Below are 22,077 nucleotides of genomic sequence, written 5' to 3'. Positions count from 1 at the left end.
AGAAAGCTAATCATCACACTGGGTAAGAAACAGAAAAGAAAAAATGAATCTTCAGATGAATTATCTGATGCTAAGCAGACTCCACAGCGGCCACTGAAAGATGAAGACTCACAGGTAAGTTGTCAGAATTTTTCCCTTTTAAATTTGTCTGTGTTGCTATTTCTACAGGTCTTTTTTTCCCCCCTCTCTCCAAAAAGTTATACTCCTCCTGACACAGTCACAGTTACTCTCTCACTGCTGTCTCTCTCATAGGTAGAACATTACATTATCAGCTACTTTTCCCAGTTGACAAACAGAAAATCCTACAGGTTAGAGTCCCCTTTCTGTAAATGGGACATCAGTGCCCTCTTGTATCTGTTACATTTCAGTATAGAAATCCATAGATTTGGGACTGTAAGTACTATCTGTTGAGCTGGCAGTTAGACCTGATCCTTACTTTGGCTGACTTAGTGGGGAAAATAGAGATTGCCTAATAGGAACATTTATCAGTGAAACTGGCTCTTTGAGAACATATAAAAGGCTTGTTTCAAACTTCACTGTTTTTTCTGAGCTCTGTTTCTGTAGAAGTTTCTTGCAGTGTTGAATCTGAAGAGAGCAATGATCAATATGCTGATAGGCTCTAGTTGCTTGTGGAACACCTCTGAAGGAAGTGCCAGATCAAGAATTGAAGTGGTGGAGTCATTCCCTGAGGAATATCCATTGCAACTTTCTTCCTGCAATTTTTTTCAGAGATTGCCCTGGTATAATAGTAGCATAGCTAATTATTTGCAAAACTTATGCACAAAGAAGTATGAACTGTTTGCAAGAGATTATATCCTATGTATAAATATGTTAGTAACAGAATTATAGCTTTCTTGCTTTAGGGCAAATTCCATTAAAAGTAAGGTTATATGCTAGAAGTGCACAGGTTTTTATCCTGTGGCAATTTCATCCACAGAGATGAAATCAATATTCAAAATAAGGTGTTGTTGAGTAAAAATTAATTGCATTATTTGATGACAATGTCAGAAAACAATTATGAGCTACTGAGTTGACCTTTAGTATTTCACAGATAATAATGCTGGGGGAAAAAAGGGATGAGAAGCCATTTCCCAAAATTACTTTTTATTAACTTAAGTCATAGCTTGTCTTAGGTAAAGGTTACCTGGAAGGGAACATGAAATTATTTATTTCTCAGGAAGTTTGTCATGGTATAGAAAGTCCGTGCAGTGCACTGAAGAAGGTGAAAGCAGGTTTGGTGGTTCTGAAGTACTCTACCTTGTTGATTCTGTAATCAGAATAGTGTAAATTTGTAGGCCAACAAATATAATATAGAAGACTGAAGGTAACTTCTTTTTTTCTCCTTGCTTTTGTTTTTTGCATATTTGATTTTTAGCACGACAAAGGTCATCTTAAGTTGTAGTGTGGAGACAGCGAGTATCATCAAATTGCATGATCCTAGTGTGAAGGGAGCAGAGGGTAGAGATGATAAGGAGTGACATGGGATAAAAAAAAATTACCTCTGCAGAATGTCACAGCACTGCTCTGTCTGTCTTCAGAGGAGTTATGGAGAAGCATAACAGGAAAGACATAAGTTGCTTTACTTCATTAATTCATTCTCTCTTTAGTTTTTGAACATTTTTGTGATTTTTCCTTTCCTGTTGCAAATAGTTATTTCTAAGCTCTGGGGGGCAATTTTAGGTCTTTTCTTTCCCCTCTTTCATATTGTATGCTTAGTTTCCCGGTAAGTGTCTTCCTTAAATACATTGCTTTATTTCTTGGAAAAATGTGTGGTACTACTTTCTTTTGTGCCTTAGAGCATTTGTTTATTACCATACTTCGCAGCTCTGGGAAATCAAAGTTTGTTTTCAAACAACTCAGGTTATATATTAATATGTTGGAGAACATAAGTCTGTTGATGTTTCATTAATCACTTTGTACTTTAAGGAAAGACATAGTCAGAAGGATTGAAAATGCCAGTTAATGCCTCATTAGGTTTTGAAAAATTCAAAAATAATTAACGAATAAAACTTGAACCTGGTTCTTAATCCTTCTTTTCCTAATTCATACATCATTTTGCATTGCTCCTACTAGCTGGTATTCTTTAGAAAAAAATTCTGCTTCTGTCAGCAAACTATTATTGATTTAACTATAATGTGACATTTTATGTCACACTGTGTCTGTTTAAAATCTGAAGTTGCTTTTTGTGTTAACACCCCACCCCGCACACACTCATTCTTTATTGAATAATAGCTAAGCTGGCTACGTTATTGTGGAAAGTTGATTGAGTGGTTTCATACATGCACTGTCCCAGCTTCTTCAGAAGAATGGTGATGCCCATTCTTTGATTTTTACTGTATATAGTGTTACTACTCTACCTTACTGAAATACTTAGAATGTAGTTGTTATAGTTAGGTCTTCTACTAGATACCAGCCAGACCAAGGGCTGAATTTAACAGTCAGGAGGAAATGCTGCAATCTTACTGTTACTTAATATCTGCTCAGCAGAAGCCAGTATGACCACAGGATTTTGGGTTTTGCTTTGTTTTGTTCTCCTCCCAACTGATTACTACAGTGTATTGCAACCAGCGATGGCTTTTCCTAAACAAAAATGTGCTTTGCTATGTAGCTAAATATAATTAATTTGTTTTATAAAGACTGTTTTACTTCGCTGATTTTATTTTTGTGATGGTCATCTCTAAAGCCAGATTGCAGTGTTCTCAAATGTTAGCTGACTAGTTTGATTCTGCTATCATTATTTATCCAATGGATTTACAAATTAATCTTACAGTTAAATATGCAGTGTCTCGCATATTGGTACTGACAGGTGGAAAGCATATGCAATATCCTAATAATCTAAGTATTTGAAACTTAAACAGTGAGTCAGAGGGAAGTATTTTCTCAGAGTTAATGTTATTTCTCCAAGTGGAACTTGTTGTCCTCAGATTCTTGCAGAAACAAGAGTGGAAGATTAGAGAGATAAACAGCAAAGTAAACCAAATAATGCTGTTAAACAAGCTTGATAAGGCAGAGGAGAAAACAAATACATTAACCAAGCAACAGACTTTATTAGCCATCAAATCAGACTTCATCAGCAATCTGACCAGTATGATCTAATGAAAGTCTTCATAATTTTTTGTGTAGCACTGTTACTGAGTAGAGACACTTCAGCATCTTTTCTATCTTTCGCTCAGATTCTTGAATGGGACAGTAACACACGGCTGTTATACTGCATTATGAAATTGCTGTTGAAAATACTGATGCTTATGGGAGATCTGTTGTATATCAGCTTTGTACCCATACCCTGAAAATGTTGTTCCATGTTGGCTTTTGAACTCTAAAAATGGAAGTATCAAATATTTATACGAAACAGAAAAAAAAAATTGATCGAAAACAGTATATGGCTGCTTCTGTCCCTCTGAGATTCACATGCTTCATGTTTTCTATCAAATGTTGGCCTTTGGTTTTAGATACAGCTAAAGTATTGCTTAGAGTATCCTAAAACTTGCAATTTGTGTTAGAAGTTTTGCCAAAATCTTCCTCTATTTTTCTTCTCCTGCATGCAGAAGAGAAGATCAAATCGTCAAGTGAAAAGGAAAAAATATGCTGAGGAAGGAGAAGGAAAACAATCGGAAGAAGAAGCTAAAGTTTCTGTGAAAATCAAAAAGAATTCTGCCCCTTTACCTGCTGAACAGCCTTTACAATTGTTTGTGGTAAGTAAAAACTGGCTTTGTCTCTAGTGGGAACTTTCCATTTGCCTCAAGTAGTTCAGTGAATAAAGCTTATAACTTGGAAGGAATACATTATTATTACTAAGCCATTGCTTGTTTAATGTGACATTTTTCTAAGGTCTTGAAAACTGGAAGAAATGGCTTACTACTATTTTTTATGTTCTGTTGTAAGCATTCATTGACTTAACTGAAGATAAGGATAAGACTAAGGATAGGTGTACCTCGAGTAATGTGTTATGCTGTATAGGCATATGAAAAAGCTGTGTGCTAATATTATGACTTTCAGAAGTATAAAAATAATTGATCCTATGGGATCTTTGCTTACTGAGATTTTAAAAAAGGATACTACTCCCTTTTTCCCCCCCTTTGTGTTTACACTTTGTTGTTTAACTTGTGCCAGCTCTGGTACTCAAATTTACTGTTGAGCCATTCTAGGTAAATAAAGTGGCAGGAAAGAAACAGGGAAAAAAGTCTTCGTGAGATGGTTGGGGGAATGCCAAAGCTGTAAGGGAAGGAGAAAGATAGTATGACTGGGAACAAATCAGATGAGAGGGAAGGTAACTTATTATTGGAAGCAACCTTTAAAGATTGTCTCTTTATCTCTGGAACCACAGCTTCAGTCTTTGCAGAGCTAAGTAATCCCATGTCTGTGTCAGACCTTAGCCCTGCTGGAATTCCCAGGCATAGCGTTGTCTGCCTGATTCCACAGCATGTTTGTTATCTATGCTCAATCTATTAAACTGAGTTTGACACATGCCAGTTTTGTTTTGTTTGGGTTTTTTAACCTGTCTGCCAGAGTTCTTATTTCTCCATATCTGTATAACTAAATTCTGGTTATGTCCACTGCATCAGATCAGCAGGGCACTCACGGTGAGTCTGTGTCTGGAAGGCATCAGAAACACCACTGCTTGCACTGTAAGTGTGGCAGGTGAGCATTGCATCTGATGCTCTTTGGAAGTGCCAGCTTTACTGTACTTTTGCATGTACTCCTCTCTGGATATAGACCTGGATTTTAATTTTTACTCCCAAACTGTTAAAGAGAATGCTACTGGTAGAGGTCAAATTTGCCTTTATTGTTGTTTTTTTTTTTTTTTAAACAAGCCATTTGTGTTTGAAGGTTTTAAGCCTGATCAATTTGAAGAGAGGGCATTTACTGCAATTTATGATGTCATTGTTTTCCTGCATTTATAGGAAAATCCAAGTGAAGAAGATGCAGCAATTGTAGACAAGATCTTATCCTCCAGGGTAATAAAGAAAGAAGTAAGTGATTGTCATGGGATAAAGTTGCTTATTTGAAATAGGGTTTTGTATTTGTCACTTTACATTTCCCCTGTATTTCCTTTCCTAGATATCTGCTGGGATGACAGTAGAAACAGAAGAGTTTTTTGTAAAATACAAGAACTAGTAAGTATTAAAAAGTTGTTTCATTGGAGGTGTTGACTGAAATTATAAGTACTGTATTCATGTACTAAAATTTTGTATTGTTTGAAGATTACTTATAGCCAGATTTTGTCATCTTTTGAGATTTTTCTTTACAAATTTTATCTTAAAATTGCTAAGAATATGCATTATATTGTTAGTAATAATTGTGAAATTATCAGTATTGTGAAACTAGCAGTAACCAGTAAGCTGTCAGGCATTATTGCCACAAGAACATAATTTTTAAAGAATATCTATTTATTAAATTCAGCAGGGGCTTACATGCCTGAGGCTAATATAAATTTCATGAATTTAAATCAGTTACTTTTGTGAACATAAATTAATTTACAGTGTCATACGTTTAGGAGACATTGATGTTGGAGTCGGCCTTACTGTTTTAAAAAGAAAAAAACTTGTAGTGATAGAAATTATTTTATATCAGAAGAAGGAAATCAAAAAAGAATGAAGAAGCAAAAGAACTTTTTCCATGTTTTCCTATTTTAAATTTCATATCTATTTTCCTTTCACTACTCAGTTTTTGATGTTGAAAGTGCAAGCACATTTTTAATTTTACATATGTGAGTAATTTCATTAGATTCTTGCTAATAAGTGTCGGTTTTTTGAGACTCTGGATTCATAGGCTTCTGGAGAACTTTTAGCTCTTGCTTTCTGAAAGGGTAAAGTCTGTCTTTTCATCCGAGAATGAGTAATAGCCAGCAATAGCTCTTCTTTATTTCTAGCATGTCTTTAGAAAGCTTAAAAAGTGATGAAAATACACTAAAAAGGGAGTTTGGGGAAGAAATATATGTACTTCTGTCAAACCAATCTAACTTCAGAAAGGCTCACTTGCAGTTGATGATGTAGGTACTGATGCTCATGCTTCCTTCTTCCTTTGACTCTGATGTTTCATCCTTCTCTCCCAGCCCAATCTGATGGCATGTTCCTTTTTGCCATGGGCTCTGGTGCTCCTCTCACTGATTTTTTAATGGGCTCAGCTCTATAGTTCAGTAGTATCTGTGAAGAGTATGCCTGTTTCTTCTCTTGGGACACATGAAAGAAATTTGTGATCCATTGTGAGTTATATGGATCCTAGCCCAAGAACAGTGCCCTAACTAGATGCTCTAAGATGATTATTTGGAGGAATCAATCTTTGATCTTTACAGTTAATTCTGTCTTAAATGATAAAATGCTCTTTTTTGAGTGAAACTCTGGTTTATAAAGTGTTATTTTCATTGTATATTAAAAATAGATAGTAAGCTTTTGCTTTCACTAATATGTTAATGTTAATCTCTGCAATTTTAGCTCTTATCTCCACTGTGAGTGGGCCACAGAACAACAGCTTTTAAAGGATAAAAGAATCCAGCAGAAAATAAAACGATTCAAACTAAGGCAAGCACAAAGAGCTCACTTTTTTGCAGATGTGAGTATGAAATATATAATTAAATAAGCTTTTTTTCCTTGTAAAATTTGGATTGATAGTTTGCTTTTAAATACAACAGCTGAATGTTGAGAAGTAAAAATTAGCCATTAGGGTTGGGTTTTTGGTTGCAGCTGGGGGTTTGTTGGTTAACGTAATGTTTAAGAGCAAGTCTTCTGGAGTCACTGAACTAACCTGACTTACATGGTTTAAAATTGGGATTGTTTGGGTCACTACTTAAAAGTGGTAAGGAGGTAAAGATTGTGTTGGTGTGGCTGGTTTCTCTACCACGTGACTTTCCCAAGACAGCACTTCATCTCTAAATGACTGCATTTTCTATTCTGATATCAGATCCTTCTTCAGTGCCAGCCTGTCTGTCCCACACCCTCCCCAAAAAAAGGCTGGGGAGGGGGGTGGGGGGGGCAGGCCTCAATAGCTTTCAACTGCCAAATTCATTTTGTGTACAATGAGACCAAGCCTTAGCATATACCAGTTTTTTTGTCCCTCTACTGATTTTATTAATCTTGCATTGCAGATGGAAGAAGAACCTTTTAATCCTGACTATGTTGAAGTAGACCGGGTATTAGAAGTATCTCTTTGTGAAGATAAGGACACTGGTGAGGTAAATACATATTAAGTCGAGACGTTACACCTCCAAGTAGCGTTTGATAATTTTAGCAGACTTCAGAGTAGCATGTTAATGGTTTTAATATTCAATAATATTTTTAATGAGACATGACAGTCTTGTCATTTCTTATGCTAGTCATGTATTTAGGAATACAAATTGGAATTCAATGGCTTAAATTTTCATTAAGATTAATAGGTCATAGTAGACAAAGCTTAGGTTGTTACTGACATAAATGTGAGGTTTGAATTGCCTTGTGAGTTCTGACAAAAGGCCAAATCCCGTGTACTGTCCTGCCTCTCTGATAGGGACAAGGAGTCACTGCTGAAAAAAGCACGAGAAGGCAGGGCAGTGGTGATTCTCTCTCCCTCTCTAACTCTGTCCCTAGGCTTTTGGCAAATGATTGAGATGTGTTTTGATAGTCACCAGTGGACCTTACCCTCTGTATTTATCAAAACTATTTCCAACTTAAAGTAGCTCTTCTGGAAAGCTATTACAGAACAAAAATATGAGATTAGAAAATAAAACAGAAAAGCAAATCAAGCAAATAAATTGCCACAATTCAGAAAGAATCTGAGGCAAGCAGAGAACAAAGACTGACAAAGTTGTTGATTGAGGCTATTTGAATAGCTATGATACTTACTCTGTTCTTCGAGATGGCAAAATGAGCAGATTTTTACCCAGTGATTTCTGCATTAATCTCCCTAAAGCAGGGTTGAGGGTTAAAATTACTTTTCTTTGTATGCAGCAGATTTGTAATAATTACACTTTTAGAAAAAAATGTGTTGTTGTCATAAGATTTTCCCCCAACTTCTTGAAAGATTATTTTTTACTTGGGTTTTAAATACATATTTACTGAATCTAAATAAAATAATCTTCTTTGGTTGCATCTTTTGAGACTTTTCCTGAATTTTTATGCATGTTGCCCATACTGGGATCCAAGCTTGGATACCAGACTGTAAAGCTTTCTCTTTTGCTGAGAAAAACCTCTCTTTTAGGCTTATTTGGTTTAGCCTGATTTGGAAAGCAGAGGAAACGTTCTGGGTAGCATCTCTGTAGTTAACCTCTGTAGTTAATTCTGCCTCCTGCCCCATTTCCACAAACATCACAAATGTAGTAATTTATCTTTCATAAAACTAAGATTTACTTGAGGATAAGTGGGACTTGAAAAGTACTCCTGGGGTCTACAAGTGGCAGAGTATGAGAAGCCAAGGATAAGTCAGTAGATAACAAGAATCTACACCAAACATTTAAAAAAGTATCAGAGCTGTGCTTTTGTTTCCAGCTCTCATGTAAGCTAGCTACTCAAATAGTAAGGCATATTAACAGTCTGTATACTAAAATAAAAGCTGATAACATTCAGAATTTTCTTCTGCAGCCTGTTATTTACTATTTAGTAAAATGGTGTTCATTGCCATATGAAGACAGTACGTGGGAGCTGAAAGAAGATGTAGATCAAGCAAAAATAGAAGAATTTGAACAATTGCAAGCTTCCAGGCCTGACTCAAGGAGATTGGTAAAATTATACTTAATTTACTTGTCTGTCTTGGCAAATTGGATTTAGTTTTCCCAACTTTAAATTTTTGTGTTAAAACATAAGGTTTATTGGCATTCTGTGTAAAGGATCTGTGTGCCTTGTTACCTAAGAAGAATAATATTTCCAGGTAGGCATAGATCAATATTTTCATCTGATTTGTTACTCCGTTAAAAAAAGTTTTTGTTTAGGGAAAAATATAAAGTGCTATAACTTTCTGAACATCTGAGTGAAGAGCAACACATTGAAAGTGGCTATCACAGAATCTAAACATCATTAAGATGAGGAGAAAACAGAATAAAATGTAAATATCCTTTTGTAGAGGACAGAATTAAGCCTCGCATCTCACCACTGAGGGAGATTGGCAAATGAGATCTGTCAAACAGATTCCGTAATTCCTGCTTTTATTTTCCTTCTTGTCATGAAGGGCTAGCTGAAAGGAAGAAAAATATGTGTAATAAGCAAATGTGTTTTATCTTTAAATTACCAGTCTTCTGTCTCATAGAGCAGGAGAAAACAAAATAGTTCTATTTCAAGTCCTGTATGTCATTGTCAGAATAAGACATGTGTCCTGCATGGTGTAGTAGAACACTTGTTCTAACTTACTTATTTTATGTAACTGAATATGCACGCTGTTTTAATTTGTGGGCTTTGGATTTTATTTTAATGTTTTTTTTTTTTCATCTACAGATAATGACGGTAATCACGATTAACATGTTCATATTATTTTTAGTTCATTTTTCTAGTATTTATTTTAAATCCTGTCATTTTGGCATGTGGGAAGAAGGGCTTTTATACCTCTCTGTTACCGTATTTGGCTTTGAGAGAAAAAGATGGTTAAAGCGCAACTGTACAACTGACAGTCATCTTAGCATCAGCAACAAGTATTTTTGTTCCAGGCTCCAGCAAGTACAAGAAAGTATTTGCTGACTGCAGCCTTGCGAGCAGGAGCGTGGCTGCTCCTGGTGTGGGGGAGTGGACAGATGGTTGCTTGTGGGTGAGGGGAGGAAGCCACAGCTGCTGGGGAGGGACAGCCACTGCTGCTCGGGGACCTGGTGTCAGGTGATGCTGACGTTGGCAATAAAGAGATATAAAATTCAAATCTAAAATTCAGAGCTGCTAGATAAGGCCACATGAGTCTAGAGTGAATGCAAGCTTTTGTAAATACTGAGAAATGTAGAGGGGGGTGGGAAGTACAGCTGATCAGAAAAGCTCTTACTAAAAATATTTTTCTTGAATGTGTGAATTTGTTCACACTGGGATGCAGAAGCTATCTGAAGAGAATGGTTTCTGCTGGAATCCTGCCTCATATCAGCAAGAAACTTTGTGATTTCTCCACTAAGTTGCCTGCTAAGCTAATGGCCAGCCTGCTGAGTCTCCAGGCTTGGGAACTAGTGTGTATGTGTGTGTGTTTATACATAGGCTCTCAGCTTTTCTTTAGCTTGCTAGGGACATTAAGATGATACACCTCGATACTGTTACAGTCTGTTTTGTTATGTCCTTTGTATCATGATCCTGCATATGCTGATACTGTCTTTTATCTGATCCCGGGGTGAAATCGATTCAGGGAACTCAACCACTCACAAGTCTACCTTTTTGTATTCCTGAGTTGGCGAACTGTGAGATCTAGTGATCAGCAGTGACCAGGACAAGTGCTGAAAGGAAAGGGCAAGATCACAGGAACTCAGTGTAGATTCCCCAAACCACTTGAGGAGAGATAGCATCAGCATCCCGAGTTAGTTACACTTCGGGGATTTTGGTAGTCCCAAATACTCAGTTGGCTCTGAGCAGCTGTTCTTAAAGCTTCCAAAGTGAAACTTCATATATTGCTGAAGTTTCTCATATAAATGAATTAGTATTTCAAATTACTAGTGCCAAGTTATTTGTATGCTTAGTTTTAGAAATCAGTTGCTTGATATTACTGTAATATAGTCTTAAATTAATTTTTAAAATATTAATTTGTATAGACAAATAAATACAAATTTCAGGTTTCCACAGACTATTAATTAGTGAGTAATGTTAACAATGACACCTTCCCAGTTTTATGGATGAATAATTACATTCTAAATTTAAATTGTTACACGCAGGAAATAGTGGGTTAAAATGTTTTGGAAAAATAAAGTGTGTACCAACTTGCACATGTATTAATCTTTCCCTTAAAGGACCGACCACCTCCAAACTCCTGGAAGAAGATAGAACAATCCAGGGAATATAAAAATGGCAATCAGCTCAGGGAATATCAACTGGAGGGACTTAACTGGCTCCTATTCAACTGGTACAATAGGTATATGCATGGAATGTTTTTTAATGTAAATTTTAAACCATATGGAGTGAATCACTGCTAGTGGAGTTGAACACTGTTTTAACTAAATTCATCTCTGCTTATAGCTGAAAGGGTATATCTGGAAAAAACACATTTTTTTTTCCTTGGTTTTATCTTGTTTTATATAAATTTTTAATATTTATTATTATATATTTTATAATAACAAAAACCAAATCTTAAAAGAATAAAACTAACCTGACCGAAAATAAATTTTCAGTGGCTATGAGGAAATTAAAACAAAAAGCAACTTACACGAAAGTACAAGCTTTCAGAATTTTTGGAACAACTGGGAAACACTTGCATCTTTCAAAATGATTTCTAGAATTAGTATCCATTTCAAATAGTTACCTCTTTTCAAAAATAAAGCTAGTAAATAGTTGTTTTCTACACTGGAAGGTAAAGTTAACTTTTATTCATTAATGCTGTGATGTGTTAATGGGAATATATCCACTGTCCAGATTTTTTCCAGAATGATGTATTTTCTCTGTATCTATGTTGGATTTCTATTCATGAATCTTCCTACTTGCTTTATTTCCAAAGTAAGTTGCCTGTCCTTTATAGAGATTATGTCAGCAAGCACACCATTTTACCATAGGATACATTCGTGATCTGCAAAAGAAAATTTTGGTTTAATTCTCAGTGAAGCACGACATAGCTGTGTGAGCATCTGTGCAGACAGAGCGAAGGGCTGGAATGTGTGGCTGAGGGTGAGCACCTAGTGGTACATCATGTCATAATTTGGTTATATGCATCCGTCTCAGTTTTGGAAACGAGGGGAAATTTGTCAGTGAGGCTATAATGCACTCCTTTTTGTGTGAGTGTAACTGGGATACTTTCCATCTGAGACTTGTAGGGAATTTTCAGTAATTTCTAGCTGTTTTGTCAAGGTGAGTGTACATGTAGGAAATCTGATTAATTTGAATTCCTTTAATCAGGGCAGATGTAGTTCCAAAATAATACTTCTGGAATATTTTTCTAGGAGAGGCTCATGGAACATTCCATTCTCAGGTTTTTCCAGAGCTAAACATGATTGAAAGCTTGTGGTTTTGTGTACGGAGTTCATTTTTCACCATAACCAGGGAACATTTGCAAGCATCTTTTACACTGCCGCAATTTTGACTGTTTTAAACTGGTAAACTTGAGCTTTGTTTTTTATAAATTGTCCATTTGAGTAACAGTATTAGTGTGTGTACTTTCTTTGATGCTAATAACAAATAAATATCTTTTACTTTCAGGCGAAATTGCATTTTAGCAGATGAAATGGGTCTTGGCAAAACCATTCAGTCAATTACATTCCTCTATGAAATCCTCCTGGCTGGAATAAGAGGGCCTTTTCTGATCATAGCTCCGCTTTCCACTATTACAAACTGGGAAAGAGAATTTCGCACGTGGACTGACCTTAATGTTGTAGTGTATCATGGAAGTATGATCAGCAGGCAGATGATTCAGCAGTACGAGATGTACTTCAGGGACTCCCAGGTATTGTAATGTCACTTGTATGCAATAACTTGCCCAAAACCTGTTTCAGGTAGTAGTAATAAAAAGTATACTTTACATTGTCTGTACATATGTCTTAGTGAAAGTCATTTTGCATCCCGTGATATGTTTTTTAAGCTTTTAACTTATCAGAATCTTTACATATGCTTACTGAGTAAATTCTGTGGAAGTGGTTGCAGTAAGATGTATGGCTGTTTCAGTATGCTGAGTAATTTTGCAATTGAATAGCAGTGACACTGATACTTATGGAGATTAAAGTCTACACAGATGGTTGCAGTTGGGTCCTGAATTTGAAGAGCAGTGAGAACAAAAATACAGCTGATTAAGCTCTATATTACCTTTCTGTAGCTATTGATTTCCTTTTCCGAGTGTAAACTAGTTTTGTCTGTGTACAGTTTGCTTTTCTGTCTGAAATACTTCAAATTAAATGATGTGAAAAAATCTTGAGATCTGACTATTTTGAAAGGGTTTTTTTTCCTTTTCTGTATATTCTGCATCAATAAATTTTTTTTTTTTAAACTATCATGGTATTTCTACAAAATTGGTAAGGCTGAAAACTTTTTTGAAGTAGTGCTAAATACTAAAATGACATCATGTTTCTCTAGTGAGTTATTGTATACTGCCTTATTGAAGGCCTTGCCTAGTCTCTTTGTCAGACCAATCGAGTAGAGTAAGATGGATATAAAGTGTTCCTTTAGTTCTCAGGGTGATAATTTCATTACTTACTGTGTTAAATGTATTGCTGCCATATATTTTGATTGATTGACTGTAGGGTTTTTCCTGTCAGTCTTTCAGATTTTCCCAGGGTTAAAAATGTGATCTACATTATTTTGAAACAATTTTTATTAGATGGTTATATCTGTAATTTAAAAGTGGTTAAATTTTACTGTTCGTTTAGACAATATTGGGTTTGTGGCTATGGATAATTACTCATTAGTATTGATTACAGAGCTACAGAGATGTAATAAATGTGTATGGGATGACAAAACAATTTATAATGTTAAATCTGATGTTTGGCTCTTGATAAAATTTCAGCAACAAAATACTGAAATTGAGTAGATTCGAGGTAACGTAACAAATTTTGTGTGTTGATGATTCCGTAGGGACGTATTGTTCGAGGTACCTACAGATTCCAAGCCATTATCACAACTTTTGAAATGATTCTTGGTGGGTGTCCAGAGTTAAATGCAATTGAATGGCGATGCGTTATTATTGATGAAGCTCACAGACTGAAGAACAAAAATTGCAAACTCTTGGAAGGACTAAAATTAATGAACCTTGTGAGTAACTATATTTAACTTTCTGAGTTTGATTCTAGTTAAGTACAGTAAGATAATAAATCACAAATTTGTTATACCTGCTAAAAAAACCCCTCTCCAGTAGTCTTTCTCAGGAGTTATCTATTCCTGATACTCTCTTCAAATGTGTGTGGTTTTGATAGCTGATGCTCATATGTTTTTCATTAAATAAAATCTGACGAGTTCTAACTAAGCAGAATCTATTTCTGATGCTACTATTCTATAGTTTGTTTTGATTATGGCAAAGATTTAATTTAAAATTTTTCTTATAATAATAAAATAGTTTTTGTACAGTAATTAATGTTTAAAAACCTAAGAAAGTATTTTAAACAAGTTATTTAACAATAAAAACAAGCAAGTTGAGATTTTATTTGATATAGTGCAAGATTTTAGAAAGCAGATACTACTATGAATCTTGAGGCTTTTGGTGCATTACTACAGGATGCACTACGACTGGTTTTGCATTGGGTTTTTGACTTCATTATTACTTTGAGACATTTGTTGCTACGTGTTCTCAGAAGTCATTTTATTTGCTGATACTTTCATAGTGTGTATTTTCCACACTATGAGAGGATATACATGTCTGAATATTACAGGCAGAAGTTGAGCTGTTCAGTCATTTTTTCATTACAGATGCAGGAAGAGAATTTAAAGAAAAGCTAGTAGAAAATACTTGTTCTTTTATAAATCTGTTTATCTGTATTAGCTGTGTACTTAATGGCACACAGACCTGGCATTTTCAGGTTATGACATTCAGACTTAACACAAAAATTTTTGCAAATGTGTGCACGTGAGGTCATGTGAGTTCTGTTTCCTTTTACAGGAGCATAAAGTGCTGTTAACGGGTACCCCACTGCAGAACACAGTAGAAGAATTATTTAGCCTCCTTCATTTCCTTGAACCATTACGTTTTCCTGCTGAATCCACATTCATGCAAGAATTTGGAGACCTTAAAACAGAGGAACAGGTATTGCATGTTGAATAAGTTCATTTTGAGCTTCAGTGTGTAAGACTGACTTCCTTGAAGGAAAAACTTCTGTTTTGGTAGTAACTATTACTGCTCCCCACCCTCCCCCTTCAACTCTTCACATATCACCTATGAGTTCATTTGTCATGCAATTTCTCTAAACTGTGCAGACAGTAGAAATCACTTAAAGTATGATATTTTATGTTAAAGATTTCTTTTTACTTTTTTGGGTCGATTTTATAAATTTGGCAAGTAAATAGTGAGAATAATAAAAACTTGAAGTTTTCTGGCTTTATAGGCAGAGTCTTTGCAGACAAGTGCCAAAAGTTAATTTTTTTGTTTGCTTTGGAGCACATGAAAAAATTCTTCCATAATTTGGGGTTAAAAGTAAGGCTATATCCTATTTGGCAAATATTTTATATAAGTCTAGGAAAAAAAATTAGTGATGTGGAGTTCAAAAATTTGTAATTACTATTACCTTCTCATGTTCCAACAAACTATTGTGTTTCATTTAGGTTCAGAAACTACAAGCAATCCTGAAACCCATGATGCTCAGACGGTTAAAGGAAGATGTAGAAAAAAAGCTGGCTCCTAAGGAGGAAACTATAATTGAAGTAGAACTAACTAATATTCAGAAGAAGTATTATCGAGCAATTTTGGAGAAAAATTTTGCTTTCTTATCCAAAGGAGCAGGGCAAGCAAATGTACCCAATCTGGTTAACACTATGATGGAACTCAGAAAGTGTTGTAATCACCCTTATCTCATCAAAGGTAAATACATGATAAAGACTAATTTTTTTTTAACTACTTTTGTACTTTTATTGAAAACATGTAAGAACTTTTGTTGTAATTCTTTGACATTTTCATCAGATTTTCCAAGGATTGGATTAGGTGGAAGCATTTTTTTGATAGATGTAAGGCAAAGTTGTGAGGCAGTTGTGTATTTGAGGCCTGAAATGTGAACTTGGTGTTTTGTAGGATTTCACAGAACATTCAGAAGCAATTATCTCATGGAAGTGTTATATCTCTTTTAAAAGCAGTATAAAGAACTTGTAGAGCTAACTTTAAAAATTAACACTTTTTGCAAGTGATATGGTTTGTGTCAGTCTTCATTACTTTTCTCTTGCTTGCAAGAAAATACACTTTAAGCCCTTAAAGTTTTTGCTGATTTCAATCACAGTGGGACTTCAGAAAAGGTCTTCAGAATATTGTTTTTGGGACTCATGTTCCATGTTAAAACATCACAGAGACAAAAGGACTTGTGTTTTTTTGGTTGGCATTTTACACAACGCTTGAGAATAAGTTGTATTTTTGTTTTTGCAGCTTGGGGTGGGGAGGGTCACCTCATTCTAGGTGTTTTTTCTGTGGTGTTCTGCTTAAAAACTTAAAACTTGTTTTCAAAGAGCATAGAACTAGATGATCTTGCTAGACTTTAGATCCATCCAGAACTTTGTTCTGTCTCCAGTAGTGGCGAATGGGGATATTTAGAGTACAAGCACTGATTGTGATAACTTAGTCTTGTATATACATGGAGATATTTTTGTAGATACACCTAAGAAATATATTCTTTGATAGGTGCTGAAGAGAAGATCCTTGGAGAGTTTAAAGAAACATATAGCCCAAGTGCTCCTGACTTCCATCTGCAAGCAATGATCCAGTCTGCTGGTAAATTGGTTCTTATTGATAAACTTCTTCCAAAAATGAAAGCAGGAGGCCACAAGGTCCTTATCTTCTCTCAGATGGTGCGCTGCCTTGATATTTTGGAGGATTACCTTATACATAAAAGGTAAGATCCTGCATATTGTCTCCTGTAGTATATTGCTCTCAGTGGGCATATCTTTGAATGTTAGTGCAGGATTAATCATTACAGCATACCAAAGATAGGAATAATTTTTTTTTTTTGCTAATCACTCTAACTTGCTGTGTTCTGTGATGGTTTATCATTTATTCACTAATAAATTAAAAACTTCAGAGAACAGCTAAAGAGAGGTTGTTGAGTAAACCATGTGCCTTCAGTTTGTTGCTTTTTCTATTAAACATTCTTATATGTACGTACTGTTTATACATAGCCTGTCAGAAACCAAGTTCAAGCTCAGTGTTGCTCATCCAAACCCGAGGAAGCATAGAATGTGTTCTTTATTTACATCGTGTTGAACTTGGACCAGACAGGGGTAATGCAGCTCCTTACTCCCAACAGAGAATATAAGTACAAAATGGTAATCAACATTATTCATGTAAAAATAAAAATGTGCTTCCTATCTTTCCTAAATTATTACTGCTTTGAATTTTGCAGCAGAACTGAACTGCCAGCCATAAAGCAGCTCCTTAGATCGGCTTTTGCTGTCACGTGTAATAGAACCCTTTGATTATACTGTTGACTCCACGGCAACTAAGAGCTTATTGAAGCATGTGACTAAATACTGTGTATAAAGTCTCAGCACATAAAATCTAACCTGACACTTGGTTACCATCAGTAGTTGCTATGTCAACCTGGAAAAGTATAAAAAGGCATATTTCTGGTTGTTCTAATAGTCCATTTGTTGGACTGTACATACTGCTCTGAAGTGTGTATGTGTCAGTGAACTACATAGTATATAGAGTTAACAAGTTCTTTTTTTTTAAAAAAAAAAAGTAAAAATGTCAAGCCTTCTTGCAGTGGATACTGGAATGTATATTGAAAATCATTAGTAGATTGTACTAATACCTCTTTTTCTGATAATTTTATATAACTTCTGTGCTTTTGTTTTTGCTTCATAAAACTGTATCTATTTAAACTGAGAGCTCAATATTTTGTATGTTTTATTTTAATAGACTAATTTTAACTTCATAAGTAGTACTTACAATCCGGTATGGAAAATACTCCTTTTTCTGTAACGATGTAACATCTACATTAGTGCGTCAAACCTACAGGTAGAATCTTCTGAAACCTGTATAAGCTTGAAACTTACTCTGTGCTACCATTGCACTAGAAATGTTAGAGTGCACACATGATTAGACTTCATACTTAACAGAATTCATGACTGTAGGAGAAGGCTGCCTGCCAGAATGCCTGTGGTCCTGTAGATTATCTGCTGTGCCGTTTTATAGCTGACTGGAAGAAAGATGGTTCTGAGGCTTTTTGATGAGTAGAAACATATTCAGCATCTTACTCCATTTACAATGTACAGAAGTACTTGCTCCCTTTTTAAGCATTTCACTTGATTTCAGAAGTTTCATAGGAGTCTTTGTAATTATCAAAGGTAACAGGAATGACAGTTTTACTTCAGGCTTTTAAATTAGCTGGTTTTAGTTTAGGAAGCCCTGGATTCATTGATGCCTTGATAAAACCTGTTAGAGGTGCTGTCGCGTCATTTTACTTCCATTTCTCTTAATCTTGACAGAATCAATGTGCAGTTTGTCCAATGACAGTTCACCAGGTACTGCTTTCTGGTGATTACTTGGTTACCCCTAACATTTTCAGGCAATTTGGTATATAATACAAAAGTACACTGTCCTGCTTCTCTGACCCTAGGCAGGAATCCAAGCATAATAGCATGTGAAAAACTTCTAAGTGTCCACATGGGACTTCAGGTTATAGTGTGTTTTAATGCGACTAAGTGCCATGGTAATACATGTTTCTTGGTATGTATTATCAGGTACTTGCTTTAATGGATGAAGTTCAGGTGGACTTGTCTTAAATTGCTCAGTGTTTGGACTTGCTGGTGTGTATTTGTACTACAGATGTGCAGGTTCTGTTGTGATTCCTGGTTATGTTATCCACTGATAATCAAAGTTAGTTTCTGTCACTCTTACTCACTGTACAGAATAAATATGCAAGCGGGAGATCTGTTCTAATCCCCCTTGGAATTACGAAAAATTTTGTAACGGTTTGTGTGCGTGTATCTGTGGCAATTTCCAGATACTTATATGAACGAATTGATGGGCGAGTACGAGGGAATCTCAGACAAGCTGCAATTGACCGGTTCAGCAAACCAGATTCCGATCGCTTTGTCTTCCTTCTGTGCACCAGAGCTGGTGGTTTGGGCATTAACTTGACTGCAGCAGATACATGTATAATTTTTGATTCTGACTGGAATCCTCAAAATGATCTGCAGGTAAATTCCTTTGAGCATAATAGTGAGGCCTAAGAAGTCAAACCTGGTTGATAAAAATTTGGTCACTTTGAATATTGTCAATGTTTTGCACATGCATAATTTTAAAATGTTCAGGGTTTTTTAAGGCATATGTTTAATATTTTTGGAATACTTTCTACTTGGGTAGCAGAGGTCATCTGGGTTTGGCTGGGTTCTAATTTTGTCTTTCAAACTGATTACTCTCTTTAAAAGCACAACACAGGAAAACTAAGTCAGTGAGTCGATAAAACCTTTAAGATTTTGATGACTTACGAAACTGGGGATTAGATTTTGCATCTACTGGCCAACATAGTTTATGGAAATAGCTGTTCAGCTAAACAACATGTATAGAAAAGGGTTAATATGTATTAAGAAACAGTGACTTAATCAAATCTAGGATTGGATGCTGAAATTGAATCCGTTCTCAAGTCACAACACCTTTCCTATTTGTATCTGGAGATCAGATAACTTAGGAGCTAGCATGTCTTTTTATCTAGTTTTAATGCAAGGGAAATACCATTCAGTAACATTCAGCACAGAACATTCATCAGCATTTTACTACCTTTCTAAAAATTACTCTGTTTTTAGAGAGTTGTTCACAATGGGGAAAATGTCTGATATCTTCCAATTACTTAAATGTGAATCGACCTCCTTTTTGAGTTCAGACTATTGTTTTTCAGGTTGTGCTACAGCAGAAACCATTTCTATAAAGAATCGTATCTCATTCCCAGATAAGTCTAAAATTTTTACTGCCGTTCTCCCTTCCTTCAAAAGGCTCAAGCCCGTTGTCACAGGATTGGTCAGAACAAAGCAGTGAAGGTCTACAGACTGATAACACGTAACTCGTATGAAAGAGAGATGTTCGACAGAGCAAGCCTGAAACTGGGACTGGATAAGGCTGTCTTACAGAGTATGAGTGGAAGGGAAAACAGTGTTGGTGGTGTACGTAGATTTATTTTTTGAAATTATTTTCCTTTTGCCTTTGTAATCACGTGGGAGCTAAATTAAATTACAGAAGTTACCATGTTTCTGTCATTCTGCATCACTGTCATGTTTTCTGATGTGGAGTAACAACATCGTTGTTACAGTTATAAATGTAGTGAGTTACTCCGATAGATCTTTCACTGTTTCTTGCCTCCTAAGGTCAAAGGTAGATAATGTCAAAGTTAAAATAAGGAGAAAAGTCTCCTTTTGTTTCCCTGTATCTTGTTATAATAATATAATTTGTTACTTTAATATGAGATGGGTGTCTAGTATTAACAGGTAATTTTTAAAAATTATATTCATCACAGTGTTGAGAATACCCAAAACAAAAGACATGTACTTGTAAGAATGTGTACTGTGACCACATAACAAATTATTTTAACTGTCAACTAGACTTTTCTCTTAGTTTTTAATAACCTAGATTTTAAGCTTATAAATTACAAGGCACAGTTAGATTGCAAAAACATTGGAGAGGGAAAGATAAATAGAAAAGACTTTGGGGCACTTTTTTCTTGACTATCCAAAACCTATTTTATTTACTCAGATCCAACAACTCTCCAAAAAAGAAATAGAAGACTTGCTTCGAAGAGGTGCATACGGTGCCATTATGGATGAAGAAGATGAGGGCTCTAAATTCTGTGAGGAAGACATTGACCAAATTTTGCAGCGTCGTACTAAAACTATCACGATTGAATCGGAAGGAAGGGGCTCCACATTTGCCAAGGTGCAGAAGCAGCAAGGTGTTCTTTGACAGTATAGAGCTGTAAATGTAACTGAATGTTGTAAAGTTTATGCTTTTTAAAAAAAAATGATGGTTACTTTTATTTAGTGTGTGTGTTTTAGGTACATTTTTTGGGTCCTTACATCGATGTGTTTATATTAATATGTGCACAGAGCAAAATCAGATTTGCACATACAGATTGAGTAAATGCCAGATGCACAAAACATGCTTGAGCAAAGATGAGTAGTAAGGGCGTGCAGCTTTTGAAAAGGCTAGGAATTGTGTGAAATATAATGGACTGCATTAACCAAGAGTATTAAACCAAAATTTAAAAATACATAAGTAAATAATTAACAAAAAAAAAATCAAGCAGTATAACTGAGATGGAAATGTGAGTACTTCATGAATGCAGTTGAGAAAAAAAGCAAAGGAAAAGGAAATATTTTAGATGTATATTTATTATTTATAATAATAAATGTATATTATTATTTATATAATGTGTATTTATTACTTATAGATATACATTTATTTAGTCTCATATCTTGCTGATTGTGGTTTAAATAAGAAATAGACTTCTAAAGAAGAGATAGTAAGCCAATTAGGAAATATCATCATCACTGTCTTTTTATTAGAAGAGTTAGAAATTTTTATATGTATTTACTCTTTTCCCAAAAGCAGTGTATCAGGGCTTTTAAAATGCCTTCTGAAATTAGGCTTATTCCATGCTCTCAAGCTTTGATTGTTGGTAGTTTAAACACTCCTTTGAAATTTCCCTCAAGCGAGTACTTCTGCGTGAGATGAAATCCCCTAATGCTGATAAGCCTCTTCAAAAGATTCTATTTTCTTCCATTCAAGTAATTTAGATTCAGACTTAGAAGCAGAAGTATCTTGCTGCTTAATATTCTTCTCTCCTGATGGTGCATAAAAGTTCATTAGATTTTTCTGATACATTATGGATCTGTTTAAAAAATTAGGGGGAGGCGAACTTTTGAGTTGCTTTGCGCTGTAACTAACTCCTAAAGTCTTTAACAGCTGCTTGGGAGGTTTTTGATGGAATAAAGTTATGCAGTCTTCACAGCACTAAGGCATTCAGACTCTACAAACTTTTGATGTATGGTGTTGGTAAGATTTAATTTTCTTTATTACAGGCTAGTTTTGTTGCATCTGGAAACAGGACTGATATTTCATTAGATGATCCCAACTTCTGGCAGAAATGGGCCAAAAAAGCAGAAATAGATATAGATGCTATCAGTGGTAGAGTAAGTACTTCCCTTTTTTTTAATGCATGTTTTTTCAAGTATGTGCTTGCTGTTGAACTCTGAAATGGGATTTCTGATGCTTTTTTGATTAGTATTTCAACAAATCATACTTTCTGTGTGCTGGTTAGTTTGTGCATGGGTAATCAGCCTGCTTTGATAGCTTCAGTATTTCCTAGCTTTCTGCTGTCCCAAAAAAGTTTGGGGATCTTTG

General features: G+C 35.3%; 1 protein-coding gene across 6 annotated transcripts in view; it reads left to right on the top strand.

The window, feature by feature from the left end:
• CHD9 (chromodomain helicase DNA binding protein 9) overlaps nt 1-22,077 on the top strand; it is a 97,290-nt gene that overhangs the window by 51,680 nt on the left and 23,533 nt on the right. For all 6 annotated transcript variants that reach the window (XR_012630600.1, XM_074882022.1, XM_074882024.1 and 3 more), the window contains exons 6-22: nt 3-114; nt 3,546-3,692; nt 4,902-4,970; nt 5,059-5,114; nt 6,432-6,549; nt 7,082-7,168; nt 8,550-8,687; nt 10,868-10,989; nt 12,264-12,507; nt 13,629-13,805; nt 14,647-14,790; nt 15,306-15,561; nt 16,366-16,576; nt 18,689-18,884; nt 19,677-19,844; nt 20,431-20,610; nt 21,756-21,866. Coding sequence is in view for 5 of the 6 variants with exons in the window: in XM_074882022.1 (XP_074738123.1) it covers nt 3-114; nt 3,546-3,692; nt 4,902-4,970; nt 5,059-5,114; nt 6,432-6,549; nt 7,082-7,168; nt 8,550-8,687; nt 10,868-10,989; nt 12,264-12,507; nt 13,629-13,805; nt 14,647-14,790; nt 15,306-15,561; nt 16,366-16,576; nt 18,689-18,884; nt 19,677-19,844; nt 20,431-20,610; nt 21,756-21,866 (2,536 nt within the window). In the remaining variant the exon portion in view is untranslated. The remainder of the gene's footprint in view (nt 1-2; nt 115-3,545; nt 3,693-4,901; nt 4,971-5,058; nt 5,115-6,431; nt 6,550-7,081; nt 7,169-8,549; nt 8,688-10,867; nt 10,990-12,263; nt 12,508-13,628; nt 13,806-14,646; nt 14,791-15,305; nt 15,562-16,365; nt 16,577-18,688; nt 18,885-19,676; nt 19,845-20,430; nt 20,611-21,755; nt 21,867-22,077) is intronic.

Source organism: Strix uralensis, chromosome 12, assembly GCF_047716275.1.
Source record: "Strix uralensis isolate ZFMK-TIS-50842 chromosome 12, bStrUra1, whole genome shotgun sequence".
NCBI lineage: Eukaryota > Metazoa > Chordata > Aves > Strigiformes > Strigidae > Strix > Strix uralensis.
Note: the sequence above shows the minus strand (reverse complement) of the source record. Positions and strands in the feature narration are given on the sequence as shown.